Source organism: Microcaecilia unicolor, chromosome 3, assembly GCF_901765095.1.
Source record: "Microcaecilia unicolor chromosome 3, aMicUni1.1, whole genome shotgun sequence".
NCBI lineage: Eukaryota > Metazoa > Chordata > Amphibia > Gymnophiona > Siphonopidae > Microcaecilia > Microcaecilia unicolor.
In genome coordinates, this window is record NC_044033.1 from 11,631,192 (window position 1) to 11,657,196 (window position 26,005).

Here is a 26,005-nt window from a genome sequence, read left to right on the forward strand (position 1 = left end):
CATATTAGGCTCCAGCAGAAACAGTATGTTCCTACTACCAAGACAGTAGATGTTTTATTTTCTTCCAAGGTCCTTAAGCTAAGATTATCTCTCTAACTGAGGATTATTAAAACACAGGTGGTATTGCCCTTCTCAACAGAACCTTCGGCATGCTATTTTGCCTTTTCTGACAAAATTTAGTGGAAGAAGTGGATACAGTTCATATGAATGAAATTTCTTGAGTCAGGAGGACTCCTCCAGGTTCAGGAAGGCCCATAGTACTGAGACAGTTCTAGTGACTCTTTTAGAAGAGAGGAGGATGACATTAGACCATGCTAAGGAGAGTTTGATAAGACTGTTATCCTATGAGTTGGGGGTTGTTAAATTGCATGCAGACTGTGAGAAATTGCAGGAGGACTTGGGAGGCTGGAAGACTGGGCATCCAAATAGTAGATGAAATTTTAATGTGGACAAGTGCAAAGTGATGCACATTGGAAAGAATTAACACAAACTATAGCTGCATGATGCCCACTAACGAAAAGGATTTAGGTGTCCTTGAGGACAATGCATTGAAATCTTCCGCTCAGTGTGCGGCGGTGGCGAAAAAAGCAAACAGAAATCTGGCCACCTTGTTGGACAGATTGGCTGGACCGTGTAGGTCTTTATCTGTCGACATTTACTATGCTACTGTGCTACCATATTAGGAATTATTAGGAAAGGAATAGAGAATAAAACAAAGATCATAATGATCACAACTTGAGTACATTGTGCAGACTCAAGAAAAATGTCAGGAAGTATTTTTTCACAGAGAGAGTAGTGGATGCTTGGAATACCCTCCCACGGGAGGTGGTGGAAATGAAAACGGTAACGGAATTCAAACATGAATGGGATAAGCATAAAGGAATCCTGTGCAGAAGGAATGGATCCTCAGGAGCTTAGTCGAGATCGGGTGGCAGAGCCGGTGGTGGGAGGCGGGGATAGTGCTGGGCAGACATACGGTCTGTGCCAGAGCTGGTGGTGGGAGACGGGACTGGTGGTTTGGAGGCGAGGATAGTGCTGGGCAGACTTATACGGTCTGTGCCAGAGCCGGTGGCGGGAGGCAGGGATAGTGCTGGGCAGACTTATACAGTCTGTGCCAGAGCCGGTGGCGGGAGGCAGGGATAGTGCTGGGCAGACTTATACGGTCTGTGCCAGAGCCGGTGGCGGGAGGCAAGGATAGTGCTGGGCAGACTTATACGGTCTGTGCCAGAGCCGGTGGCGGGAGGCGGGGATAGTGCTGGGCAGACTTATACGGTCTGTGCCAGAGCCGGTAGTTGGGAGGCGGGACTGGAGGTTGGGAGGCAGGGATAGTGCTGGCCAGACTTATATGGTCTGTGCCAGAGCCGGTGGTTTGGAGGCGGGACTGGAGGTTGGGAGGCAGGGATAGTGCTGGCCAGACTTATATGGTCTGTGCCAGAGCCGGTGGTTTGGAGGCGGGACTGGAGGTTGGGAGGCGGGGATAGTGCTGGCCAGACTTATACGGTCTGTGCCAGAGCCGGTGGTTGGGAGGCGGGGCTGGTGGTTGGGAGGCGGGGATAGTGCAGGTCTTTTTCTGCCGTCATCTACTACGTTACTATGATACATCTAAAAAAAAAGTTACAGTGAAAGAAAAAAGGTACAGAAAAGGGCAAACAAAGTGATTAAGAAGATGAAAGGATTCTCCTATGAGGAAAAGCTAAAGAGGTTAGGGCTCTTCAGCTTGGAGAACAAATGGCTGAAGGGGGATATGATAAAATCCTTAATAGAGTGGAACAGGTAAACATGAATCGATTGTTTACTCTTTCAAAAAGTACCAACATTAGGGGACACCAAAAAAGTTACATAGTAGAACATTTAAAACAAATCAGAGAAAATATTTTTTTCACTCAATATATAGTTAAGTTCCGGAACTTACTGCAAGGGCAAGTGGTAAAAGCAATTTATGTAGCTGGGATTAAAAAGGTATGGACAAATTCCTGGAGGAAAAATTCAGAACCATTATTAAGGTAGACCTGGGGAAAGTCACTGGTTATCCCTGGGGTTAAGTTTGCATGGAATCTTGCTACTTTTTGGGACTCTGCCTGGTATTTGTTACCTGGACTGGCCACTGTTGGAGGCAGGATACTGGGCTAGATGGACTATTGTGATGTGATGTGATGTGATTTGACGTGATGTAACGTGGTCTTTATAACTCACCAACTCCCAGATAGTGGTTCAGCATTAAAATAAGAAAAATGAAGACCAGAAAAGACTGATAACATTACAATTTCTGAAATAAGTCAGATTTTTATGAAAACTTAAATATGTTGGTAAAGTTCCGAGTGGGATGGGCAAAGAACACCAACACTTAACTGCCTGGTAAGGAAAAGACAATTCAAATGGTAACTTATATCTTATGCCAACTAACGATGGATAGTAAAGAAAGCATGAGATTCCACAAGAGTAAGGAGAAGATGGAAAAATGAACTAAATAGTCAGGGCTACAACCATCAAACATCTTATAGACCAGACAAATCAGCTTGCAAAATATTCTGGTCTTCACCGAGAGCCAGTGCAACTGGACAAGACATGGGGTTGTGCGATCATCTCTCTTTTTACTAAAAATCAATTTGGCTGCAGTATTTTGTAATATTTGTAACCAAGCAAGTAAAGTAGAGGAAGCAAAACAATATAGACTGTTACAGCAGTCTAAGTAAGACAGAATTGATGATTGAACCAACACTGCAAAACGATTTACCAAAAAAAATAGACCCGATGGATCGCAACAAATGAAGTTTGAAAAAAACTGATTTCACTACTGAATTAATTTGTGGAACTAGTGATAAGGTAGTATACCTTAAGACTCCAAGTACCTTCAAATCATTTTCAATATCAAGGGACAATCCATTATCTAGTACTATTTTAGAAATAGGAATTGTATCCACCCGACCTTTACCTTGAGCAAACAATAATTTTGCTTCTGAGGTGATGGCTAGTATGTTCTTATCAATGGACCAGAATTTCAATTGACTATATCAAAAAATTAAAACGACAGATAATTTCCAATAACACTAATACAATAAATTCAACTTCGTATTTCTATTATTGCTTAAAAAATAATCTCTAGTAAATATTATTAAAATTATTCATATTAACCCAACATGAGACAAAAGTAGTGCAAAATACAGAACTGTGAGGACAACCGGGTTGTTATAGTTCTGTGTATTTGTTCTTTACCCCTGTGCCTTAAACAAGAGGAAACAGATGTCCTTCACCTTGTTCTGGCTGATGAAGATAAAAGCTCAGTAGGTACCTGATGAATCATTGAAATAGACTGAACACCAATGATGAGTCTGGAGACCAACCGTGACATTTTATAAAGGTAAGTGGGGGGTTTTGCATACCGGAGTTTTCAATATTCAAAATCTGTGAAACTGGCCAGCTTGAAGTGAACTTGATTTTGGAGGTTTTAGTGATAAGACTGGACTGTTATTTTTATAACCTTTATAATCTTGAAGCGGAAGGACTTAAGTTTTGTCTCTTGTTGAGTTACATACGAATAATATTAATAACTAGTAATGAAGATGATTTTTTAAGCAATAACAGAAATGCTAGGTTAAATTTATTGCATTAGAATTATGTTCTTATAACAGATTATGCAGGCCACAATTCTGTCACATATAGGAGTCAATGTTCAACCAGCAGCAGTGAGCGTTTTAAGAGTACTGACCATTGCTGGCAAAGTTAGACCCGGATGTTCAATGCACGGCCAATGTCCAGGCACCAGTAATGAACATCCAGTTTAGCCGTGATTCCCAAAAATTAAGCAATATGGCCAACCAGAAACAGTTTGACGTCTTCACGTACTTACTTTAATCTACACCTTCCCAAATGCAAGGGTATTAAGTACAAATCCTTCTACGCATCCAATTTTTCCTTTTTGGGTAGCCAGCTTTGGAATGCGCTACCAAGATCCATCCGAACAATCAATGGCCTTTTGCCCTTCAGAAAAGCATTGAAGACCCATCTCTTCAAGAAAGCCTACCCTAACAATTTAACTTAACTAAAGCCTGCCCACATGATTCTCACAGACGACTGTTATACATTGACCATGTTTCCCATTATCCTTATTGCTATCCCATATCTATTCCTCTCCATCTTCCTACGCCTACCTCCTAACGCTCATTTCCTTTTGCACCCAATTCCTCCTATGTTCAATTTACTTATCCATTACCACATTAATATTGCATTTACTACAAACTGTATATTCTTCTTACGACTTTGTAATTCTTTATATTGTTACTATGTAAGCCGCATTGAGCCTGCCATGTGTGGGAAAGTGCGGGGTACAAATGTAATAAATAAATAAACATTCAGTGCAATAACCACATAGCTAAGCAGGCAAAGTTAGATATGTGGTTACCAGTACTTAATGTTGCCAGTGCCTGCATAACTTCTGGGACCTTCCCGACTCTGCTCCCAGACCACCCCTCTACTGGCCAGACAGAGCCAAACCCCAACCCCCCCCCCCCCCCCCCCCATACACACACTTAAGTGTTGCTGGATATTGGTGGACAGCCAGCTCAGTGGGGTTTAGCTGAGAAGCAGCCGCTCCTGCCTAGTTAAACCTTTTTGAATATTGAGCCAAAAGATTAGTGTAACACTGTTTACTTGGACCTCCCACTTTATCTCATCTTCAGCTAGAACAAAATACTGCAGCAAAGTTGACTAATTCTCTTCTTTTCGCACTATATTGATTCCCAGTTCAGAAGATTATTTTTAAATCAGTCACTGTTGTTTTTAAGGTTACAACTTGATCTTTGATTGACAATTCCTAAAGGCAAACAGTTTAGACTGGCGTTTGTCCAAAACTATACTATGCACGGATGTGTTCTATGGTCTGATTTAAGATTAGAGGTGAATAATATAAAGCTCCAAAATAAGATTAAGACATGATTTTTAAATCAGATTTCAGGTTATGGAGGTTATTCTACATGATTTACCTTCTGTGAGGTTAATGATGATATTGTCAATCAGGATGTTTTCATTCTAATTTTAAAAGCTTTTTAAAATATGTTTTAAAATGCTTTTTTTGTGATTCTATTTATTATATGATTAAATTATATGACTGTATTTATTTTGTAGTGATTACATTGATTTGCACTGTGCTGGCTTGTTGGATAATGGACTACAAGTGCCATATTAAATTTTTATTCACGCAGGTTTCTGTAGCCTTTGTTCTTTTCTATTCTCTTCATTAGCACATGCAACTATAAGCTTTTGTAATTAAAAACCAGAAAAGTGGTTTCTAAATTAAACCAAGAATGAGCTTCTATGCTTCTGTGCTATTCTTTGTTCCACTCTTCTTTATTTTAGCCTTCTCAGTTTTTACACCTTTCCCTTGCATTTCCGATTCAGCCAAGAGCCCACTGACTAAAGGAAAGGAAATTAACAAGTACAACTACATTTCATCTTTTGCTATGAATTATTTAAATTCTACTCATACTTTTATGTTTACTTTTTATTTAAAAAAAAAAAACTTGCTATATCTCCAATCTTGGCCACAGCCAAATTGAGGCAACTTACATCATAAAAATATCAAAATCATAAAAGAACCAGAAAAGAACTCCATTGTCAAAAAAGAAAAGGCGCACTCGCTAAAAGCAAGAGACATTCTTACAGACAATAGCTTTCAGGGAGTAACACCAGGGGCAAATTATTCCATATTCTGGGAGCCAAAAAAATGCACAATGGAGCTCATTTTCGAAAGAGAAAAATGTTTAAAAAGTGGCATAACACAGCATTTGGACGTTCTGCTTGCCAAAAAGTTCAAATCGCTATTTTTGAAACCTATTTTTCAGACGTTTATCTATGCAGTTTCTCTGCAATGCATCCAAATCACAAGGGGGCATGTTGCGGGCAGGATTAGGGCGTTCCTAACACTTGGACCTTTTTCTGCCATAATGGAACAAAACAAAAACGTCCAGGACTAAAACTAAGACGTTTTGAGCTAGACCTGAAGAGAAAATTGTGCCAAAGGCTTAGCATACCACTTTTCCTAGATTTTAGATTTTCAGCCATTAACTAGTAATGTATGTGCTGAATTCCAGCCTGTAATTCTCATCCCAATACAATACATACAAACCCACAAACATCAACACCCCAGGATACACCCTCCCTGTCTCTGACAGCCTGAAAATTCTCAGAGTAACAATCGACCGTAACCTATCACTAGAGACCCAAGCGAAATCCACCATAAAGAAAATGTTTCTCTCAATGTGGAATCTCAAAGACATAAAACCATTCTTCCCGAGGGAAATACTTCGGAACATGGTACAGTCCATGGTATGAAGCCACTGTATGATGAGACTGTAATGGAATCTATGCAGGATGCAAGGATCAAATCATAAAGAAACTTCAGACCGCCTAAAACACAGCAGCCAGGCTTATATTTGGAAAAACACGTTTTGACAGCGCCAAACCACTCAGAGAAAAACTGCACTGGCTACCAATCAAAGAACGTATCTCTTTCAAAATCTGCACGACTGTTCATAAAATTATTTACGGCGAGTCACTGGGATACATGACAGACCTCATCGACCTGCCAACCAGAAACACCACAAAATCTGCACAATCATACCTAAATCTCCACTACCCAAGCAGCAAAGGACTCAAATATAAATCCACCTATGCAACCAGCTTTTCCTAAGCGCACAACTATGGAACGCATTGCCAAAAGCAGTAAAAACTACGCTCGACCACCTAAATTTTCGGAAAGCACTAAAGACAGACCTGTTCAGAAGAGCATACCCCACCGACCCAACATAAGAATGCCTGTTCACTTGCGACACAATGCAACCAAAGACCGTAACAACATTACCTGACACTTCTTCCCCCTTTCCTCTATAAATTCCCCCAACTGTACGTACCATCAGTGCATTTTTTATAGCGAAAAAGGTGTCGGTACTCAAATGCCAGGCCACCCTTCAGAGGTGGGGTGATCACTGAGAGACCCACCCCACAATAGCCAGGCCCCCTGCAACCAGTCACAGAATCTATGACAAGGCAGAATTGTTATGTAGAGCCTGAGCTCTTTCATTAAAACTTGGGGACCATGGGTTGATTTTAGTAGACAATGGAAAAGGTGCCGGTACTCAGTACCCCCAAGTACCCCCTCAAAAAAAGCCCTGCCTACCATAGATGTACCCCATTCTACTATAATATCACTTTGTATTCATTCATACCATGTATTTGTTCAGACCGTAATCGGTAATGCCATTAACGGTTATATGTAAGCCACACTGAGCCTGCAAAAGGTGGGAAAATGTGGGATACAAATGTAATAACTCCCACATAGAAGTTCTGAACAGACAGACATTGTGAAATATGCATGACTAAACTCAAAATGATATATTATTCATTAATTCGGAGTTCCACTTTATCTTCAGGATCTTGAATGAGCACTGGTGAGACATTCCTATGATTAATCCATATGAGATGAGAGAGAACAAAATATCTACAAAAGAAATTCCTGTAACAAATACATACAGATTCATTTAGCAAACTCCGGCACCAAAATCTGACTGACTTCTCTCTGGCAGATCCTAGACTCAGCTGTTTCACACCATTTAGTAATAATATCATCCATAAAATATTATTCCTTCCTTCACCCTAACCTTAATGTAAGCCTGTGCTGCAGTTATCAGGATAGATGTTTGAAGGGACTGCTTTGCACTCTGTCTCTATGGCAATAGCATTTGGTACAGCTGGTCCACTATCACCGGCAATCTGCACAAGGAATGCTGGGGAAAGTAAAGATTTACGCGTTCATAAAAGTCAATCTGTAACCTACAGACACGACCTGGGAAGGTCAGCTTATTTCAGGCTATAAACCTCCGTTTTATTGACTTCAGCTACAAACCTTGACCAAGTCATATCCTCCCACTGAACCTTAGTATTTTATCAGCCGGTTACAATTTCAGCAGTAAATTGGATAAAGTTAGATTCTGGAAGGGAGTCCCTGGTATTTTTCCTCTGCACTAATGCGCATTGTGCCTTTTTATAGCAGAAACTTTCTCATCTGGGGGAGGAGAGGGCGAGGACCAATATTTTCTGAGAAGGGGGTTGGATTAAATGTAATCTTTTGGGGATGTATTTTTTTTATAGTTTTGATATTTTTATTGGACAACATTACTAGATATTTTATCGCTATAATATATATTTTATTACGGTATTTTGTAGGCCACTCTGAAAAGTAGTGCAGAAATAGAAATGTCACCCCACAAATGGCTATTACAGCTGTGACACTTTTCCTTGATATACACAATCATAAAGAAATACCAGAACCACCACTTTTTGTAACTCTTAAGCCTCCCAGGTGATCTTAAGATATGGAAAAATTCACCAAAACAATACGTATTGCTTTATATATTAACTAGTTTCAGGGTCATACTCATACTACCCCTCTCCTCAAGACCCTTCACTGGCTCCCTATCCGTTTTCGCATCTTGTTCAAACTTCTTCTACTAACCTATAAATGTATTCACTCTGCTGCTCCCCAGTATCTCTCCACACTCGTCCTTCCCTACACCCCTTCCCGTACACTCCGCTCCATGGATAAATCCTTCTTATCTGTTCCCTTCTCCACTACTGCCAACTCCAGACTTCGCGCCTTCTGTCTCGCTGCACCCTACGCCTGGAATAAACTTCCTGAGCCCCTACGTCTTGCCCCATCCTTGGCCACCTTTAAATCTAGACTGAAAGCCCACCTCTTTAACATTGCTTTTGACTCGTAACCACTTGTAACCACTCGCCTCTACCTACCCTCCTCTCCTCCTTCCCGTACACATTAACTGATTTGATTTGCTTACTTTATTTTTTGTCTATTAGATTGTAAGCTCTTTGAGCAGGGACTGTCTTTCTTCTATGTTTGTGCAGCGCTGCGTACGCCTTGTAGCGCTATAGAAATGCTAAATAGTAGTAGTAGTAGTAGGGTCCACCCCCTCCCTCTGAGTTTCTGGGTCCACCCCTCCGAGTTTCAGGGTCCCCCTCTCCCTCCCCTCCCTCCGAGTTTCAGGGTCCCCCCCACCCTCCGAGTTTCAGGCTCCCACCCACCCAGTTCCAGAGTACCCTCCCTCCCTCCCACCCTACCACAATGCTTCTCCCGTCCACCAGCTAAGTCCTGGCCTGACCCACAGCAAGCAGGAGCTCCCTCATACTGTCTCACTCACATACATTGAGAGGCAACGGCGGAGCTGACACAGCCACGGGCACTCAACATGATAAAGTTCGCCTCCTGGGTTTTTTCTCCAAGTATGCAGCTGTCAGATATTTCCGTGCGGCTTTCGCCACCACACCGCCTTTCTTGTTTGCCGAGTTCCTCGCTCGCTCGGCCGCCAACCGCGAGACGCAGAGAGGGTAGGCGGTGCGCAGGCGCACTTACAACTATTTTTGTTGGTTGGTTGCCTTGCCTCTCACTGTTCCGCCCTCGACGTCATCACGTTTTGACGCGAGGGCGGGACAGAGAGAGATGTTGACAGACTGACGAACCTAACGAACCCTTCACTTCAGTGAAGCCACGGAGTCAGCTTCAGAACGTTGGAGGTGGAAATTATTATAGTAGATATAGGCATGTAATTACAGAATCCAATAACGGCCCTCTACTTATGCAGTTAGCTGACTGATTGGTATATTATATTGCATTATATCAATGCATAACTGTCACTATGCAAATTATTTTGCTTATCTATTCTTCGCCCAAAAATAAAGTATGTAAAAATATACAATATGGCAGCAGATACAAATTCTTAAGCTCAACAGGTCTTCTCTTCCTTTCCCATGATCTCTACCTTTACCTTAGCTTCCCTACAACTAAGGATCCTCTGGATTTGGATTTACTACTTAACACTTCTAAAGCGCTACAAGGGTTGCGCAGCGCTGTACAGTTTAACAAGGAAGGACAGTCCCTGCTCAAGGACCTTACAATCTAATGGACAAAAACGTGCAGTCAAACAAACTGGGGCAGTCTCGATTTCCCGAATAGAGGTATAATGGTTAGGTGCCGAAGGCGACATTGAAGAGGTCGGCTTTGAGCAAGGATTAAATTTTGGGTTTTTGCCAGGTTCTTGGGGCCTGGATTGGCCGCTGTCGGAGACAGAGTGCTGGGCTTGATGGACTTTTGGTCTTTTCCCAGCGTGGCAGTGCTTATGTACTTATTTGAAGATGGGCAGGGAGGGGGCTTGGCGTATGGGCTCAGGAAGTTTATTCCAAGCATAGGGAGAGGCGAGGCAGAAAGGGCGGAGCCTGGAATTGGCGGTGGTGGAGAAGGGTTCAGAGAGGAGGGATTTGTCCTGTGAGTGGAGGTTACGGGTAGGAGCGTAAGGGGAGATAAGGGTAGAGAGGTAATTAGGGGCTGCAGATTAAGTGCATTTGTAGGTTAGTAGGAGAAGCTTGAACTGTATGCGGTACCTTATCGGAAGCCAGTGAAGTGACTTGAGGAGAGGAGTGATATGAGTATATCGGTCCAGGCGGAAGATAAGACGTGCAGCAGAGTTCTGAACGGATTGAAGGGGGGATAGATGGCTAAGTGGGAGACCAGCGAGGAGTAGGTTGCAGTAATCAAGGCGAGAGGTAATGAGAGAGTGGAAGAGAGTTCGGGTCGTGTGCTCAGAGAGGAAAGGGCAAATTTTGCTGAAGTTATAGAGAAAGAAGCAATAGGTCTTGGCTATCTGCTGGATATGCGCAGAGAAGGAGAGGGACGAGTCGAAGATGACTCCGAGGTTGCGGGCAGATGAGACGGGGAGGATAAGGGTGCCATCGACTGAGATAGAGAGTGGAGGGAGAGAAGTGGGTTTGGGTGGAAAGACAATAAGCTCTGTCTTGGCCATGTTCAGTTTCAGGTGGCGGTTGGACATCCAGGCAGCAATGTTGGACAAGCAGGCCGACACTTTGGCCTGGGTTTCCGCAGTGATGTCTGGTGTGGAGAGATAAAGCTGGGTGTCGTCAGCATAAGAGATGATATTGGAAACCATGAGATAAGATCAGCGAGCCCAGGGAAGAGGTGTACATTGAAAAAAGAAGGGGTCCAAGGACAGATCCCTGAGGAACTCCAACAGAGAGCGGGATGGGGGTGGAGGGAGATCAAGGTACGGTGGGCGAGATAAGAGGAGAACCAGGAGAGGACAGAGCCCTGGAACCCAAATGAGGATAGTGCGGCAAGAAGTAAATTATGATTGACAGTGTCAAAAGCGGCGGATAGGTCAAGGAGGATGAGGATGGTGACCTTTGGATTTGGCAAGGAAAAGGTCATTACAGACTTTAGTGAGTGCCGTTTCTGTCGAGTGTAGAGGGCGAAAACCGGATTGAAGCGGATCGAGGATGGCATGAGAGGAGAGAAAAATCAAGGCAGCGGCTGTAAACGGCGGCGCGTTCAAGTATCTTGGAGAGGAAGGGTAGAAGGGAGATGGGGCGGTAGTTGGAGGGACAGGTAGGGTCTAGTGATGGTTTTTTGAGGAGTGGTGCCAGGGATTTAATTACTTACTTTCCAAACCCAAGCTCAAAGCGCGTTCCAGTTCAGACACAGCAGGCATGTCCCTTCCCCAGGTTGGATTACAGTCTAAGCTGATACTTTGTCATCCTTTATTACTTTCTACTACTACTAATTTCTAGAGTGCTACTAGACGTACGCAGCACTGTACACGTTTCACAAGGAGCTGCAGTGGGAATTGAACCCAGGTTTACAAGGATCAAAGCCCACTGCACTAACCATTAGGCCATGATGTTTTCTGTGTATTTTTGTTCCACTACCCACATCTCCTATTTTTGTTGTCATCCTATTTATCTAAACTCCAGGGTATCTTCAGCTATTGGAGTATTCCTTTTGCCATTTATTTTACATCTCAATTCCTAATTCTCTTTCTGCCAGTTGTCTGCCCTAATTCAACAAATTTTTCCTTTATGTCCTTCAGGCGACACCATTTTATTTCTCTCTCTCTCTCTCTCTTCAGTTTTGCTCTACCATGTAGTCTGTTACCATCAACCCGTTCGGGCGTTCACCCAGTACCCCCATGTAGTTTTCTACCCTCTTCAAGGACTTTCAACTCAAGGATGGAGGCTACATATCAGACACCTATGACTTTTGATATTTTGTACCATCTGTTCAGTTAATGGACAGCAGATAAATACCAAAATGGCTCATCCAGTCTGCCCAGTTTAGATTCATCCTCCTGATAGATGTGCACATAAATTTCCAAATACAATCCAGCAACAGGCTCCTGTCTTGCTCGTGATTTCCACCTGGCGTCTGGACCTTCTCTTCATATCTGTCCCTAGCATAATCAAAATCCACTACCCTACAGGTCTCCCCATGCTTTTTTAGCAGCCCTCATACCGTTCAGGGCTGTAACTGTCGTTCTATGCAGGCTACCCCCAGTGAACTTCATTTCTATCCTCTATGTATATGCAACACTTGCTTGGAATTTCACTACAGTTTTGTTCTCTACAGCCTCCTCCAGAACAGTATACCATGCATCCATCACCCATTCTATGAGTGGGAAATGTGGGATATAAGCAACCCATAAATAAATAAAATATTTTCCTGAGTTTTCCTCCTAGTTCTATAACTTCCCTTCATTGAAAAAGGATGGTCTCTTATGCATTAATGTCTCTATCATATCCCCTCTCTCTCTCTCCTCCTCCTCCAGGGTATACCAAGTTTGGGTCTTTTGTCCTATCTCATATGGCTTTTGGTGCAGACCCCACAGCATTTCTGAACTGTCTCCAGCTTCTCTCTCTGTTCTTTCTGAGATTAATTCTAAAAGTACTCCAGAGAACATAAGAACATACGAGTAGCCATACTGTGTCAGACCAATGGTCCATCTAGTCTACTATCCTGTTTTCCAAACAGTGACCAAGCCAGATCACAAGTACCTGACAGAAACCATAACTTGATCTGGAAGCCAATTCCACAACCTCGCTCTTTCCCCATAAAACACTCTCAATCTATGATCTTCCAGTCGTATATACTTCACAGTAGGTACATCAAGTAACAACTTGTTATCAGAGCGAAGGGACCTTTTTGGATAATAAATTCATAATAGAGTAGCTAAACTGACTGGAACCTCATTGTTCAGACACTTATGAATTAGTGTCCAATCTTAAATTGTGAGCGCCATTTAACTGGAAGCCAATGGAGTTTCATCAGAACTGGGGTGATATGGTCAAATCTAGCTGTTCTGGTCACTATCCTTGCTAAAGCATTTTGCACCATCTGAAGACTATGCAATAAGGTTCCCGAAGCTCCCATAAGCAAAGCATTACAGCAGTCGAATAGTGAAGTGATATGAGCAAAAATAACAGACCTAAAGTAATGCTCTGACAGATAGGCCCTTAATCTACTCAAAAGCTTTAATTTAAAGAAAATTTGTCTGACCAGGCTCTGGACATGGCCTGAAAAAGACAAAGAAGAGCCCAGGAGCACCCCAAGATATTTCATTTCCCGTTTAACATCAATCATTAAACCTTCCAAATCAATTTGTACAGGAAAAGATACATCAAATCTGACAGAATCATTATTTGGGTCTTAGCCATACTGGCCAACATCCAGTTCTTCACTGTTGACAAAAAAAGATACAGGCAATCAGATGCCCTGTAACAAATTTCTCAACAGGAAAAAAGAGCTGAATATTGTCGGCATAAAGCCGGTAAGATACTCCCAGATCTTTCAGAAGTTTACATAAAGATAACATATAGATGTTAAATAAAATAGGTGAAAGAGCCAAACCCTGAGGCACTCCTGAACAAATTCCTAGCCAAGTAGATGTAGTCTAATTAGTTTGTACTCGAAAATATCTACCAGTCAAAAAAGAGCCAAACCATCACAGAACCTTCCCACTCCCAATTCTTCTTGACGTCCCAGCAGCAATCCATGATGTAAAGTATCAAAAGCCACTGTGATGGCTAGAATCACCATAATGTAGCTCAAGCCTCTATCAAATCCAGCCCTAAAACTGTCACACACTGTGATAAGCAATGTTTCCGTGGAGAACGCTGGATGAAATCCAAACTGAAAATCATCCAAGATCTGATACTCATCTTAAAAAATCTTGGAAGCAGAAGAGGTACTACCTACTTGGAGTTAAACTCTGGGTTTTTTAAAACTATTGAAAGTTAAATTTTATAACTGCATCTGGGTTATGTAAACAGGAAGGAATTTATTGTAGTGCTATTTTGTAAAGACCTATGGGTGACAATCTGGCTTGTAAAATATTTGTGTAAAGACAGCAGTAGGGCCTGCATTCAAAGCACTGACATTACACCCAATCGAAAGCTGATTTAAATGTCACTGCATACTTTACGTGCAAAAAAAGGTGGATCTGCCCATACCCTACCTAAACTTTACCCCTGTGCATGCCTACTATAAAAATACGCACCAGCTTGTACTATCCATACTTTTAGGTATGACCTAATTTTATAACAGCCCATTTACAGAAGTAAAAAGAAATGTAGGCATGAAAATGCTTTATAATGCATTTTAATAACTATACATCAATCTTTTCATTGTTTTTGTTCTTTACTGCTTATATTTGTTTTAATTATTTTTACCCAGCAAAGGAGAAATTAGACTCCTCCTGCCTTGGTCCTGCCTGTTTTTTATTTTATTTTTTATATTAACTTAAAGATTAACACTACCCTAACTGGGGACTGCACAGACTTACCACTGCTACCATCTGCTGAGGCTGAGAACAGACTGATTTCCAAGGGACTGCACAGCCCACATATACAGTAAGTTCAGTGTGTTCTCAGTCTCCATCTGCTGGAAGAAGTGCACACCCCTGCTGAGGAGACAGATTCAAGAACACAAATGGGAAAAGTCACACAGAGAAGTGTAATAGGCCCCATGAGGAATGGAAGAGACAATGATGAGCCAAATTCCTTGAGCGGGGAAGCAGTGTTGATTCAGAAACAGCTCGTGTTTTGGCAAATTAAAAATTCCAAATTAAAACACAAGTAAAAGGTAATAAATAAAATACAATCAAATAATACAGTTCATAAGATACCAAAATTAACAAATACCATGTGTCAGACTCAGAGAATAATGCTTTGTGTGTTGAACATAGAATCAACACACAAAAATGCAGACAAAAATCACTGTAATAAAGAGTTACTGTCACCTACCGGCTATCGCGGTCCCACAATAGTATTCGTATGTGATTAATTATTGATGGTTGACCAAGTTTCACTTCAATGCCAGAACGACAGTCATCATCAATTGGATGTCGAGAGAAGCCATGATCCAAATCGTAATTCTGAGTGTCCCCATCCAGCAATGCCGACTTCAGTTCCCCCTTTACCACCTGGGTCCCATGCTTCATGGTTGCAATGTTCTCTTCTGGTACTGAAAAAGAGATAAATAAAAGAGAATGAATAGATAAAAGACACTAAGTGGCAGATGGATAAGAAGGTACTACAGAAGAAAATATATTTTGGAACTGGTCCAGACGTGTATGCCTCATCTGGGTATAGTGATGATTTGAGCACTGGAAGTGATCCTGAACCAATTGAACAGATGAGGGAAGGTCAAGCACCCGGCAGGATGAAAACGAGGGCTGGGGTAACCCAGCAGAAACAATCGAAGCACAGGGATCGAGATCGGGACCGCCAGGGAGATGCACAGGGGCGGACCATGCGGAAACAATAGTAAATATTTCTTCTTTTGTTCCCACTCTGGATCAGATGCAAGTACTAGAACTCGGATTGGGTTTTGTACCTACGACTGGTCATGATGTATTTCGCCTACGCATAGCTTGATTTAGATTTTTTTTCGGAAACTACAATGCAAAATATATATTTTTGGATCACCCTACTTTTGTGGCTATTTCTATAGTGAAGCCACCCTCCAGATGGAGCTCTCTGGGGCCGATGAATGCAGCAATTTCCACGTTTAAAGATTTGGTATTCAGAGATCTAGTGAAAGTGGAGCAACGTGGGATAAGGAAATATGCTAAAAGTAATCTATCATTAAATCAGAGGTTGGCACTGACTCGATTGTGTAAGGAACCATCGATTGTAATTTTGAAAGCGGATAAGGGGGGAGTGACTGTGATCTGGGACAGGGAGTTATACCAGCAAGGGTATGATACATACCTGTAGCAGTTGTTCTCCGAGGACAGCAGGCTGATTGTTCTCACGACTGGGTTGACGTCCGCGGCAGCCCCCACCAACCGGAAGAAGCTTCGCGGGACGGTCGGCACGCAGGGCACGCCCACCGCGCATGCGCGGCCGTCTTCCCGCCCGTGCGCGACCGCTCCCGCCAGTTGAATGACTAGCAAAAGATGAAACACACAACTCCAAAGGGGAGGAGGGAGGGTAGGTGAGAACAATCAGCCTGCTGTCCTCGGAGAACAACTGCTACAGGTATGTATCATACCCTTTCTCCGAGGACAAGCAGGCTGCTTGTTCTCACGACTGGGGTATCCCTAGCTCTCAGGCTCACTCAAAACAAGAACCCAGGTCAATTGAACCTCGCAACGGCGAGGGAACAACAGAAATTGACCTACGAAGAACAACTAACTGAGAGTGCAGCCTGACCAGAATAAATTCGGGTCCTGGAGGGTGGAGTTGGATTTACACCCCAAACAGATTCTGCAGCACCGACTGCCCGAACCGACTGTCGCGTCGGGTATCCTGCTGGAGGCAGTAATGAGATGTGAATGTGTGGACAGATGACCACGTCGCAGCCTTGCAGATCTCTTCAATAGTGGCTGACTTCAAGTGGGCCACCGACGCTGCCATGGCTCTGACACTATGAGCCGTGACATGACCCTCAAGAGTCAGCCCAGCCTGGGCGTAAGTGAAGGAAATGCAGTCTGCTAGCCAATTGGAGATGGTGCGTTTCCCGACAGCGACCCCTAGCCTGTTAGGGTCGAAAGAAATAAACAATTGGGCGGACTGTCTGTTGGGCTGTGTCCGCTCCAAGTAGAAGGCCAATGCTCTCTTGCAGTCCAATGTGTGCAACTGACGTTCAGCAGGGCGGGTATGCGGCCTGGGGAAGAATGTTGGCAAGACAATTGACTGGTTAAGATGGAACTCCGACACCACCTTCGGCAGGAACTTTGGGTGGGTGCGGAGCACTACTCTGTTGTGATGAAATTTGGTATATGGAGCATGAGCTACCAGGGCTTGAAGCTCACTGACCCTACGAGCTGAAGTAACTGCCACCAAGAAAATGACCTTCCAGGTCAAGTACTTCAGATGGCAGGTATTCAGTGGCTCAAAAGGAGGTTTCATCAGCTGGGTGAGGACGACGTTGAGATCCCATGACACAGTAGGAGGCTTGATAGGGGGCTTTGACAAAAGCAAACCTCTCATGAATCGAACGACTAAAGGCTCTCCAGAGATGGCTTTACCTTCCACACGATAATGGTAAGCACTAATCGCACTAAGGTGATTCCTTACTGAGTTGGTCTTGAGGCCAGACTCTGATAAGTGCAGAAGGTATTCAAGCAGGTTCTGTGCAGGGCAAGAACGAGGTTCTAGGGCCTTGCTCTCACACCAAACGACAAACCTCCTCCACTTGAAAAAGTAACTCTTTTTAGTGGAATCCTTCCTAGAGGCAAGCAAGACCCGGGAGACACCCTCAGACAGACCCAACGCAGCGAAGTCTACGCCCTCAACATCCAGGCCGTGAGAGCCAGGGATTGAAGGTTGGGGTGCAGCAACGCTCCGTCGTTCTGCGAAATGAGAGTCGGAAAACACTCCAATCTCCACGGTTCTTCGGAGGACAACTCCAGAAGAAGAGGGAACCAGATCTGACGGGGCCAAAAGGGCGCTATCAGAATCATGGTGCCGCGGTCTTGCTTGAGCTTCAGTAAGGTCTTCCCCACTAAAGGTATGGGAGGATAAGCATACAGGAGGCCGGTCCCCCAATGAAGGAGAAAGGCATCTGACGCTAGCCTGCCGTGTGTCTGAAGCCTGGAACAGAACAGAGGCAGCTTGTGGTTGGTCTGAGAGGCGAAAAGATCCACCGAGGGGGTGCCCCACTCTCGGAAGATCTTGCGTACCACTCTGGAATGGAGCGACCACTCGTGCGGTTGCATGACTCTGCTCAGTCTGTCGGCCAGACTGTTGTTTACGCCTGCCAGGTACGTGGCTTGGAGAAGCATGCCGAAGCGACACGCCCAACGCCACATACCGACGGCTTCCTGACACAGGGGGCGAGATCCGGTGCCCCCCTGCTTGTTGACGTAATACATTGCAACCTGATTGTCTGTCCGAATTTGGATAATTTGGCAGGACAGCCGATCTCTGAAAGCCTTCAGTGCGTTCCAGATCGCTCGGAGCTCCAGGAGGTTGATCTGCAGATCCTTTTCCTGGAGGGACCACAGACCCTGGGTGTGAAGCCCATCGACATGGGCTCCCCACCCCAGGCGGGATGCATCCGTCGTCAGCACTTTCGTGGGCTGCGGAATTTGGAATGGACGTCCCAGGGTCAAATTGGTCCGTATGGTCCACCAGAGCAGTGAAGTGCGGCAACTGGTGGAGAGGCGGATGACATCCTCTAGATTCCCGGTGGCTTGGAACCACTGGGAAGCTAGGGTCCATTGAGCAGATCTCATGTGAAGACGAGCCATGGGAGTCACATGAACTGTGGAGGCCATATGACCCAGAAGTCTCAACATCTGCCGAGCTGTGATCTGCTGAGACGCTCTGGTCTGCGAAGCCAGGGCCAAGAGATTGGTGGCCCTCGCTTCGGGAAGGTAGGCCCGAACCGTCTGGGAATTCAGCAGCGCTCCTATGAATTCCAGAGACTGAGTTGGCTGGAGATGGGACTTTGGGTAATTTATCACAAACCCCAGCAGCTCCAGAAGTTGAATAGTGCACCGCATGGACCGGAGGGCTCCTGCCTCCGAGGTGTTCTTGACCAGCCAATCGTCGAGATATGGGAACACGTGCACTCCCAGCTTGCGTAGGTAGGCCGCTACCACCACGAGGCACTTTGTAAACACTCGTGGGGCAGAGGCGAGCCCAAAGGGCAGCACACAATACTGAAAGTGCCGTGCGCCCAGGCGGAATCTGAGATACTGTCTGTGAGCTGGCAGTATCGGGATGTGAGTGTATGCGTCCTTTAAATCCAGGGAACATAGCCAATCGTTTTTCTGAATCATTGGCAGAAGGGTGCCCAAGGAAAGCATCCTGAACTTTTCTTTGACCAGGAATTTGTTCAGGCCTCTCAGGTCTAGGATGGGACGCATCCCCCCTGTTTTCTTTTCCACAAGGAAGTACCTGGAATAGAATCCCTGCCCTTCCTGCCCGGGTGGTACGGGCTCGACCGCATTGGCGCTGAGAAGGGCGGAGAGTTCCTCTGCAAGTACCTGCTTGTGATGGGAGCTGAAAGACTGAGCTCCCGGAGGACAATTTGGAGGCAGGGAGGTCAAATTCAGGGCGTATCCGCACCGCACTATTTGGAGAACCCACTGGTCGGAGGTTATGAGAGGCCACCTTTGGTGAAAGAATTTCAACCTCCCTCCGACCGGCAGGTCGTCCGGTACGGACACTTGTAGGGCGGCTATGTTCCCGTGGATCCAGTCAAAAGCCCGTCCCCGGCTTTTGCTGTGGAGGCGCAGGGGGCTGCTTAGGCGCACGCTGTTGACGGGAACGAGCGCGCTGGGGCTGTCCCTGTGCCTGACGAGGCCTTCGGGCCGGCTGGTTGTACCTACGCTTCGCAAAAGAATAGGGTGCAGCCTGCCGAGCCCGGGAAAAACACCCGCCCGCGGGGGCGGGTGCTGAAGGTGCCCGGTGGGAGAGCTTGTCGAGAGCGGTTTCCCGCTGATGCAGTTGGTCAACCATCTGCTCGACCTTCTCGTCAAAAATATTATCCCCCCGGCAAGGGACGTCAGCCAGTCTCTGCTGGGTGCGGTTGTCCAGGTCAGAGGCACGCAGCCATGAGAGCCTGCGCATCACTATACCTTGGGCCGCAGCACGAGATGCCACGTCACAGGTGTCAAAAATCCCCCTGGACAGGAACTTTCTGCACGCCTTCAGCTGCCTGACCACCTCCTGATATGGCCTGGACTGCTCCGGCGGGAGCTTATCGACCAGGTCCGCCAGCTGTTGCACATTGGTCCGCATGTGGATGCTCATATAGAGCAGGTAAGATTGGATGCGGGTCACAAGCATGGAGGATTGGTAGGCCTTCCTCCCAAATGAGTCCAGAGTGCGAGACTCCCGCCCCGGGGGCGCCGAGGCGGTATCCCTCGAACTCCGTGCCCTCTTGAGAGCAGAATCCACGACCGCTGAGTCATGGGGCAACTGGGGCCGCATGAGCTCTGGGTCAGAGTGGATCCTGTACTGGGACTCTGCTTTCTTGGGAATGGTGGGGTTAGTTAGTGGTCGCACCCAGTTCCGAAGCAGCGTCTCCTTCAGGACATTGTGCAGCGGTACCGTGGAGGACTCTCTAGGTGGTGATGGATAGTCGAGGACCTCGAGCATCTCGGCCCTCGGCTCTTCCACAGAGACCACGGGAAAGGGAATGCTTATAGACATATCCCGCACAAAGGAGGCAAAGGCGAGACTCTCAGGAGGTGAGAGCTTCCTCTCCGGTGACGGCGTGGGGTCCGAGGGAAGGCCCGTAGACTCCTCTGAGGAGAAATATCTCGGGTCTTCCTCTTCCCCCCACGAGTCCTCATCCTCGGTATCGGACATTAGCTCATGTAGCTGAGTCCGGTACCGGGCCCGGCTCGACGTCGAGGCACCGAGGCCTCGGTGTCGTCGAGCGGTGGACTCCCGCGCCGGCGGGGACGGAGCTCCCTCCATCGACGTCGACGGGGACTCCACCTGCGTGGCGGTCGAGACCGGCACCGCAAGCGGCGGCGGTGTCGACAGCCCCGGCGCCGGGCTAGAGCTCGCCGGCGCCACAGTCATCGGCGCCGGGGGCGCAAGCACCCCCGACGCCGGCACAGCCTGGCGCATCAGCCCTTCCAGGATCCCCGGAAGGATGGCTCTGAGGCACTCGTCCAGGCCCGCTGCCGGGAAAGGCGGTGGGGCCGGTAAGGGTGTCGGTGCCAGAAGCTGCTGGGGGCCAGGAGACGGCACCGAGGTGCCGGAACCCCGACGCGTCGGTACCTCCACCACCGACGGAGATCTCTCCTCTCTGCGATGACGCTTCGGCGTCGACTCCCCTTCAGGGTGCACCGAGGGCTCCCGGTGACGGCGCTTCTTGTCTTTTTTCCGGTGCACGTCACCGGCGCCGGAGGGCATGGAGGAGGAGGAGGTCGATCCCCCTCGGTCTCGAGGTACCGGGTCCGACAGGGTTCGGTCCCGTGGCTCACGAGTTGAGGGAGTGACCGGGGCCGACAGCCCACGCGGCCTCTCAACCCCACTCTCACCGGCGGACCGGCGGGCCGACGGGACCTGTTCTCCTGGGGTCGCTGCCATCGATGCCGATGTCTCGGGCATCGATACCGGTACCGAAGATCCGGCCTTCGATACCGATGCCGTCGAGGTCGACGTCGAGGGGCCGGCGCAAGTTCCAAAAAGACGGTCCCGCAGAACTTGCCTCGCAACCTGAGTCCGTTTCCGGAGACCGAGACACAGCGCGCACGACTTGAGATTGTGCTCCGGCCCGAGGCACTGGAGGCACCAAGCGTGGGTGTCGGTCTGCGAGATCGGCCGGCCGCAGCGACCACACTTTTTAAATCCACTCGGGACCTTCGAGGACATCGACGGAAAAATCGCGTCGGCGAAGTCAAAGTCGGCAATGGTGGCTAAAATCACACCACGAAAAAACCAGCCGACCGAGCGGCCACTAGGCCGCAATGAGGCGTCCCCGCTGGAAGCGAGGGAAAAAGGGGAGCGCGTGCTCCACACGCGGTCTTTTTTTTTTTTTTTTTTTTTTTTTCAAGAAAAGATAATAAAAGGAAATTAAATTAAATTAACGAAGCGCGATCCGCGTATACGCGATCGCAAGAATCCGGCGGCTGAAGTAGAGAGAGCGGCAAAGCACGACTCTCTCCAGGCGCGGAAAAAAAGGAACTGGCGGGAGCAGTCGCGCACGGGCGGGAAGACGGCCGCGCATGCGCGGTGGGCGTGCCCTGCGTGCCGACCGTCCCGCGAAGCTTCTTCCGGTTGGTGGGGGCTGCCGCGGACGTCAACCCAGTCGTGAGAACAAGCAGCCTGCTTGTCCTCGGAGAAAGAAGCTATACGATAGATACAAGAAGGTAGAGCACATAGACAATTAATTGTCAGAGGATCCGATGGAGGAGCTACAAAAAAGGATAAAGGATTTGGTAATGCAAGCGTCTAAAAAGAATATGTTAACATCTAAAGAGAGCAGAACTATAAGACAGAAATTGAGGTTGCAGGGTGGTAGATAACATCAGGAAATATTTTTTCGTAGAGAGGGTGGTGGACGTCTGGAACAGACCCTCCCAGAGAAGGTGGTGGAGACAAAACAGTGATGGAATTCAAAAATGTGTGGAATAAACAGAGGATGGAATCAAAACTAAACTTAAATGACCTCATGGCTATCAATACGTTATGAAGGGCGGGAGTACTGTTTCAATGGCAACTCCAGTAGTTGGGAAGCCAGTACCAAGCAGACTTTTACTGTGTTCTGAAAATGGCAAAGACAGATCAGGATCAATAATGCGTATCTTATATCACATTCATATCATATACTATGATTGTGGGTACTGTGTATCTCAGTAAGGGCAGGGTCGCCAAGAGGGGGGGACATGGGGGACAAAATTCCGGGGCTCGGGCCTCCAAGGGGGCCCAGTGCCGCAGTCCCACCTGCCACTGGGCCCCTTCCACTCGAACCCCCGCCAGCAGAAGTGCTGTCTTCTGTTCTGACTCCGGCGTGCGCGGCCCACACAGACGCGCTCCTCTCAGCTGATCTTCGCTGTACTCTGCAGGGCTTCTGTGCGTCTGACGTGCAAGACGTCAGACGCACAGAAGCCCTGCAGAGTACAGCGAAGATCAGCTGAGAGGAGCGTGTCTGTGTGGGCCGCGCACGCCGGAGTCAGAAGACAGCACTTCTGCTGGTGGAGGTTTGGGTGGAAGGGGTTTGGGTGGAAGGGGCCCGGCCCGGTGGCAGGTGGGACTGTGGCACCGGGCCCCCCTCAGGGGGGGCGACGACAACCTGGGGGGGGGGTGGAAGTGGGGGCGGGGCGGCCTTGTCCCGGGCCCGGCCCATTCTTTCAGCGGCCCTGGGTAAGGAAGGGGAAGACAGCTCAAGGTTGAAATAGATGAGTAACATTTTGTTAGCAAAATTGTTGGACTGTTGGTTTAATCATGTAGTAATAACGAATGTGACTATACTGCAGCCATAATAATGGAGAAATTAGACCTTACCTGCTAATTTGCTTTCCTTTAGTCCCTCCGGACCAGGATTGGACTCTTGGGTTGTGCTCGCCTACCAGCAGGTGGAGACTGAGAAAAACATGTGACTCTGGAGAGCCAATAAGAGCCCTGGTCATGTGACCCTAGCCTCAGTATTTGACTAACCAAGCAGAAAAGAGAGAGAGAAACCTTCTGTGCCGTATGGAATCCTAGCAGCCACAAATTCCTCGACAAAGCCGAGTACTAGAGCTCACCAGCAACTCTTACCAGAGAAGCGGTATGGCCCCTTTTGTATTAGAGCTCACCAACAACTCTTACCAGAGAAGTGGTATGGCTCACTTGTAATATAGCTCACCATCAACTCTCACCAGCAAAGTGGTATGGGCCACTTGTATTATAGCTCACCAGCAACTCTCACCAGAGAAGTGGTATGGGCCACTTGTATTATAGCTCACCAGCAACTCTCACCAGAGAAGTGGTATGGGCCACTTGTATTATAGCTCACCAGCAACTCTCACCAGAGAAGTGGTATGGCTCACTCATATTGTAGCTCACCAGTACTAGAGAAGAGGTATAGCCCACTTGTAGTATAGGTCACCAGCAACTGTCCCCAGCGAAGTGGTATAGGCCACTTGTATCATACTTCACCCACAGCTCCCACCAGAGAAGAGGTATGACTCACTTGGTTCACTTGAAGTATAGGTCACCAGCAACTCTCACCAGAGAAGCGGTAAGGTCCCCTTAAAGTTGTATAGATACATACATACATACGTACGTACACATATATAGCAGCAACGGAACCCACCCGCAACTCCAACTACAGATGTGGCATGGGTCACTGAAAATGCTAAATATACAAGCTTGTTATTGTTGTTGGGTTTTTTTTTATCTATTTATTTATTTTACTATTCCACTGAAAAAATGACAAAACATGGGAGGGGCCTGGTCCGGTCCAGAGGGACTAAAGGAAAGCAAATTAGCAGGTAAGGTCTAATTTCTCCTTCCTTAGCGTCCCTCCGGACCGGACCAGGATTGGACTCTTGGGAAGTACCAAAGCAGTAATCTTACGGGAGGGACTGGTATTGAGAACGCGGAAGAGTACCTGAAAACAGACTAGGATGAATACAAAGCCAAAAGCTTGAAGATCCAAGAGCTGCCACCAAACCAAATAGGATGACTACAAAACAAAAAAAACCTACAAGTCCAAGCGACGATGACTATTGTCCCCTACCTACCGCACTAGCTGTGCAGCGCGAAGGACAGGGAGACTCTAGAAAGAGAAAAACTGCTGAAAGAAAGATTGCAAAGCTAAAGGCAGAGCCGCCTCGAAACAAAAAATCTGCCAAAAATCCACCTCAGCTGAGAAAAAATGGCAACAGGAATACTGAACTACCACTCCTACAGATATCCTAGCCGACCTAACAGCAGATTGGAAGAAAGAAAAAAACTGACAGAGAGAAAGTACCTGATCACCTGAAACTAAAAAGGTGAAAACAAGAGTACAATTAAATAAATTATCATAGCCAAAAATGCTATGCAGGAGAAGAAAGCATCTAAATCCCTGCCGCCAAGCTGACTAAAGGTGCAAATAAAGTGCCAGCCGCTGCAGTTTCAGAATATGGAGAAAACATATCTCAGAGCGCAATTGAAATGAGATAGAACAATCATCTGTACAGTGGGGGAAATAAGTATTTGATCCCTTGCTGATTTTGTAAGTTTGCCCACTGACAAAGACATGAGCAGCCCATAATTGAAGGGTAGGTTATTGGTAACAGTGAGAGATAGCACATCACAAATTAAATCCGGAAAATCACATTGTGGAAAGTATATGAATTTATTTGCATTCTGCAGAGGGAAATAAGTATTTGATCCCCCACCAACCAGTAAGAGATCTGGCCCCTACAGACCAGGTAGATGCTCCAAATCAACTCGTTACCTGCATGACAGACAGCTGTCGGCAATGGTCACCTGTATGAAAGACACCTGTCCACAGACTCAGTGAATCAGTCAGACTCTAACCTCTACAAAATGGCCAAGAGCAAGGAGCTGTCTAAGGATGTCAGGGACAAGATCATACACCTGCACAAGGCTGGAATGGGCTACAAAACCATCAGTAAGACGCTGGGCGAGAAGGAGACAACTGTTGGTGCCATAGTAAGAAAATGGAAGAAGTACAAAATGACTGTCAATCGACAAAGATCTGGGGCTCCACGCAAAATCTCACCTCGTGGGGTATCCTTGATCATGAGGAAGGTTAGAAATCAGCCTACAACTACAAGGGGGGAACTTGTCAATGATCTCAAGGCAGCTGGGACCACTGTCACCACGAAAACCATTGGTAACACATTACGACATAACGGATTGCAATCCTGCAGTGCCCGCAAGGTCCCCCTGCTCCGGAAGGCACATGTGACGGCCCGTCTGAAGTTTGCCAGTGAACACCTGGATGATGCCGAGAGTGATTGGGAGAAGGTGCTGTGGTCAGATGAGACAAAAATTGAGCTCTTTGGCATGAACTCAACTCGCCGTGTTTGGAGGAAGAGAAATGCTGCCTATGACCCAAAGAACACCGTCCCCACTGTCAAGCATGGAGGCGGAAATGTTATGTTTTGGGGGTGTTTCTCTGCTAAGGGCACAGGACTACTTCACCGCATCAATGGGAGAATGGATGGGGCCATGTACCGTACAATTC

General features: G+C 46.6%; 1 protein-coding gene across 3 annotated transcripts in view; it reads right to left on the reverse strand.

Moving 5' to 3' along the window:
- The window catches only part of BTBD9 (BTB domain containing 9), a 533,997-nt gene that overhangs the window by 465,509 nt on the left and 42,483 nt on the right, over window positions 1-26,005 (reverse strand). For all 3 annotated transcript variants that reach the window (XM_030195766.1, XM_030195767.1, XM_030195768.1), the window contains exon 5: window positions 15,151-15,370. In XM_030195766.1, coding sequence (XP_030051626.1) covers window positions 15,151-15,370 — 220 coding nt within the window. The remainder of the gene's footprint in view (window positions 1-15,150; window positions 15,371-26,005) is intronic.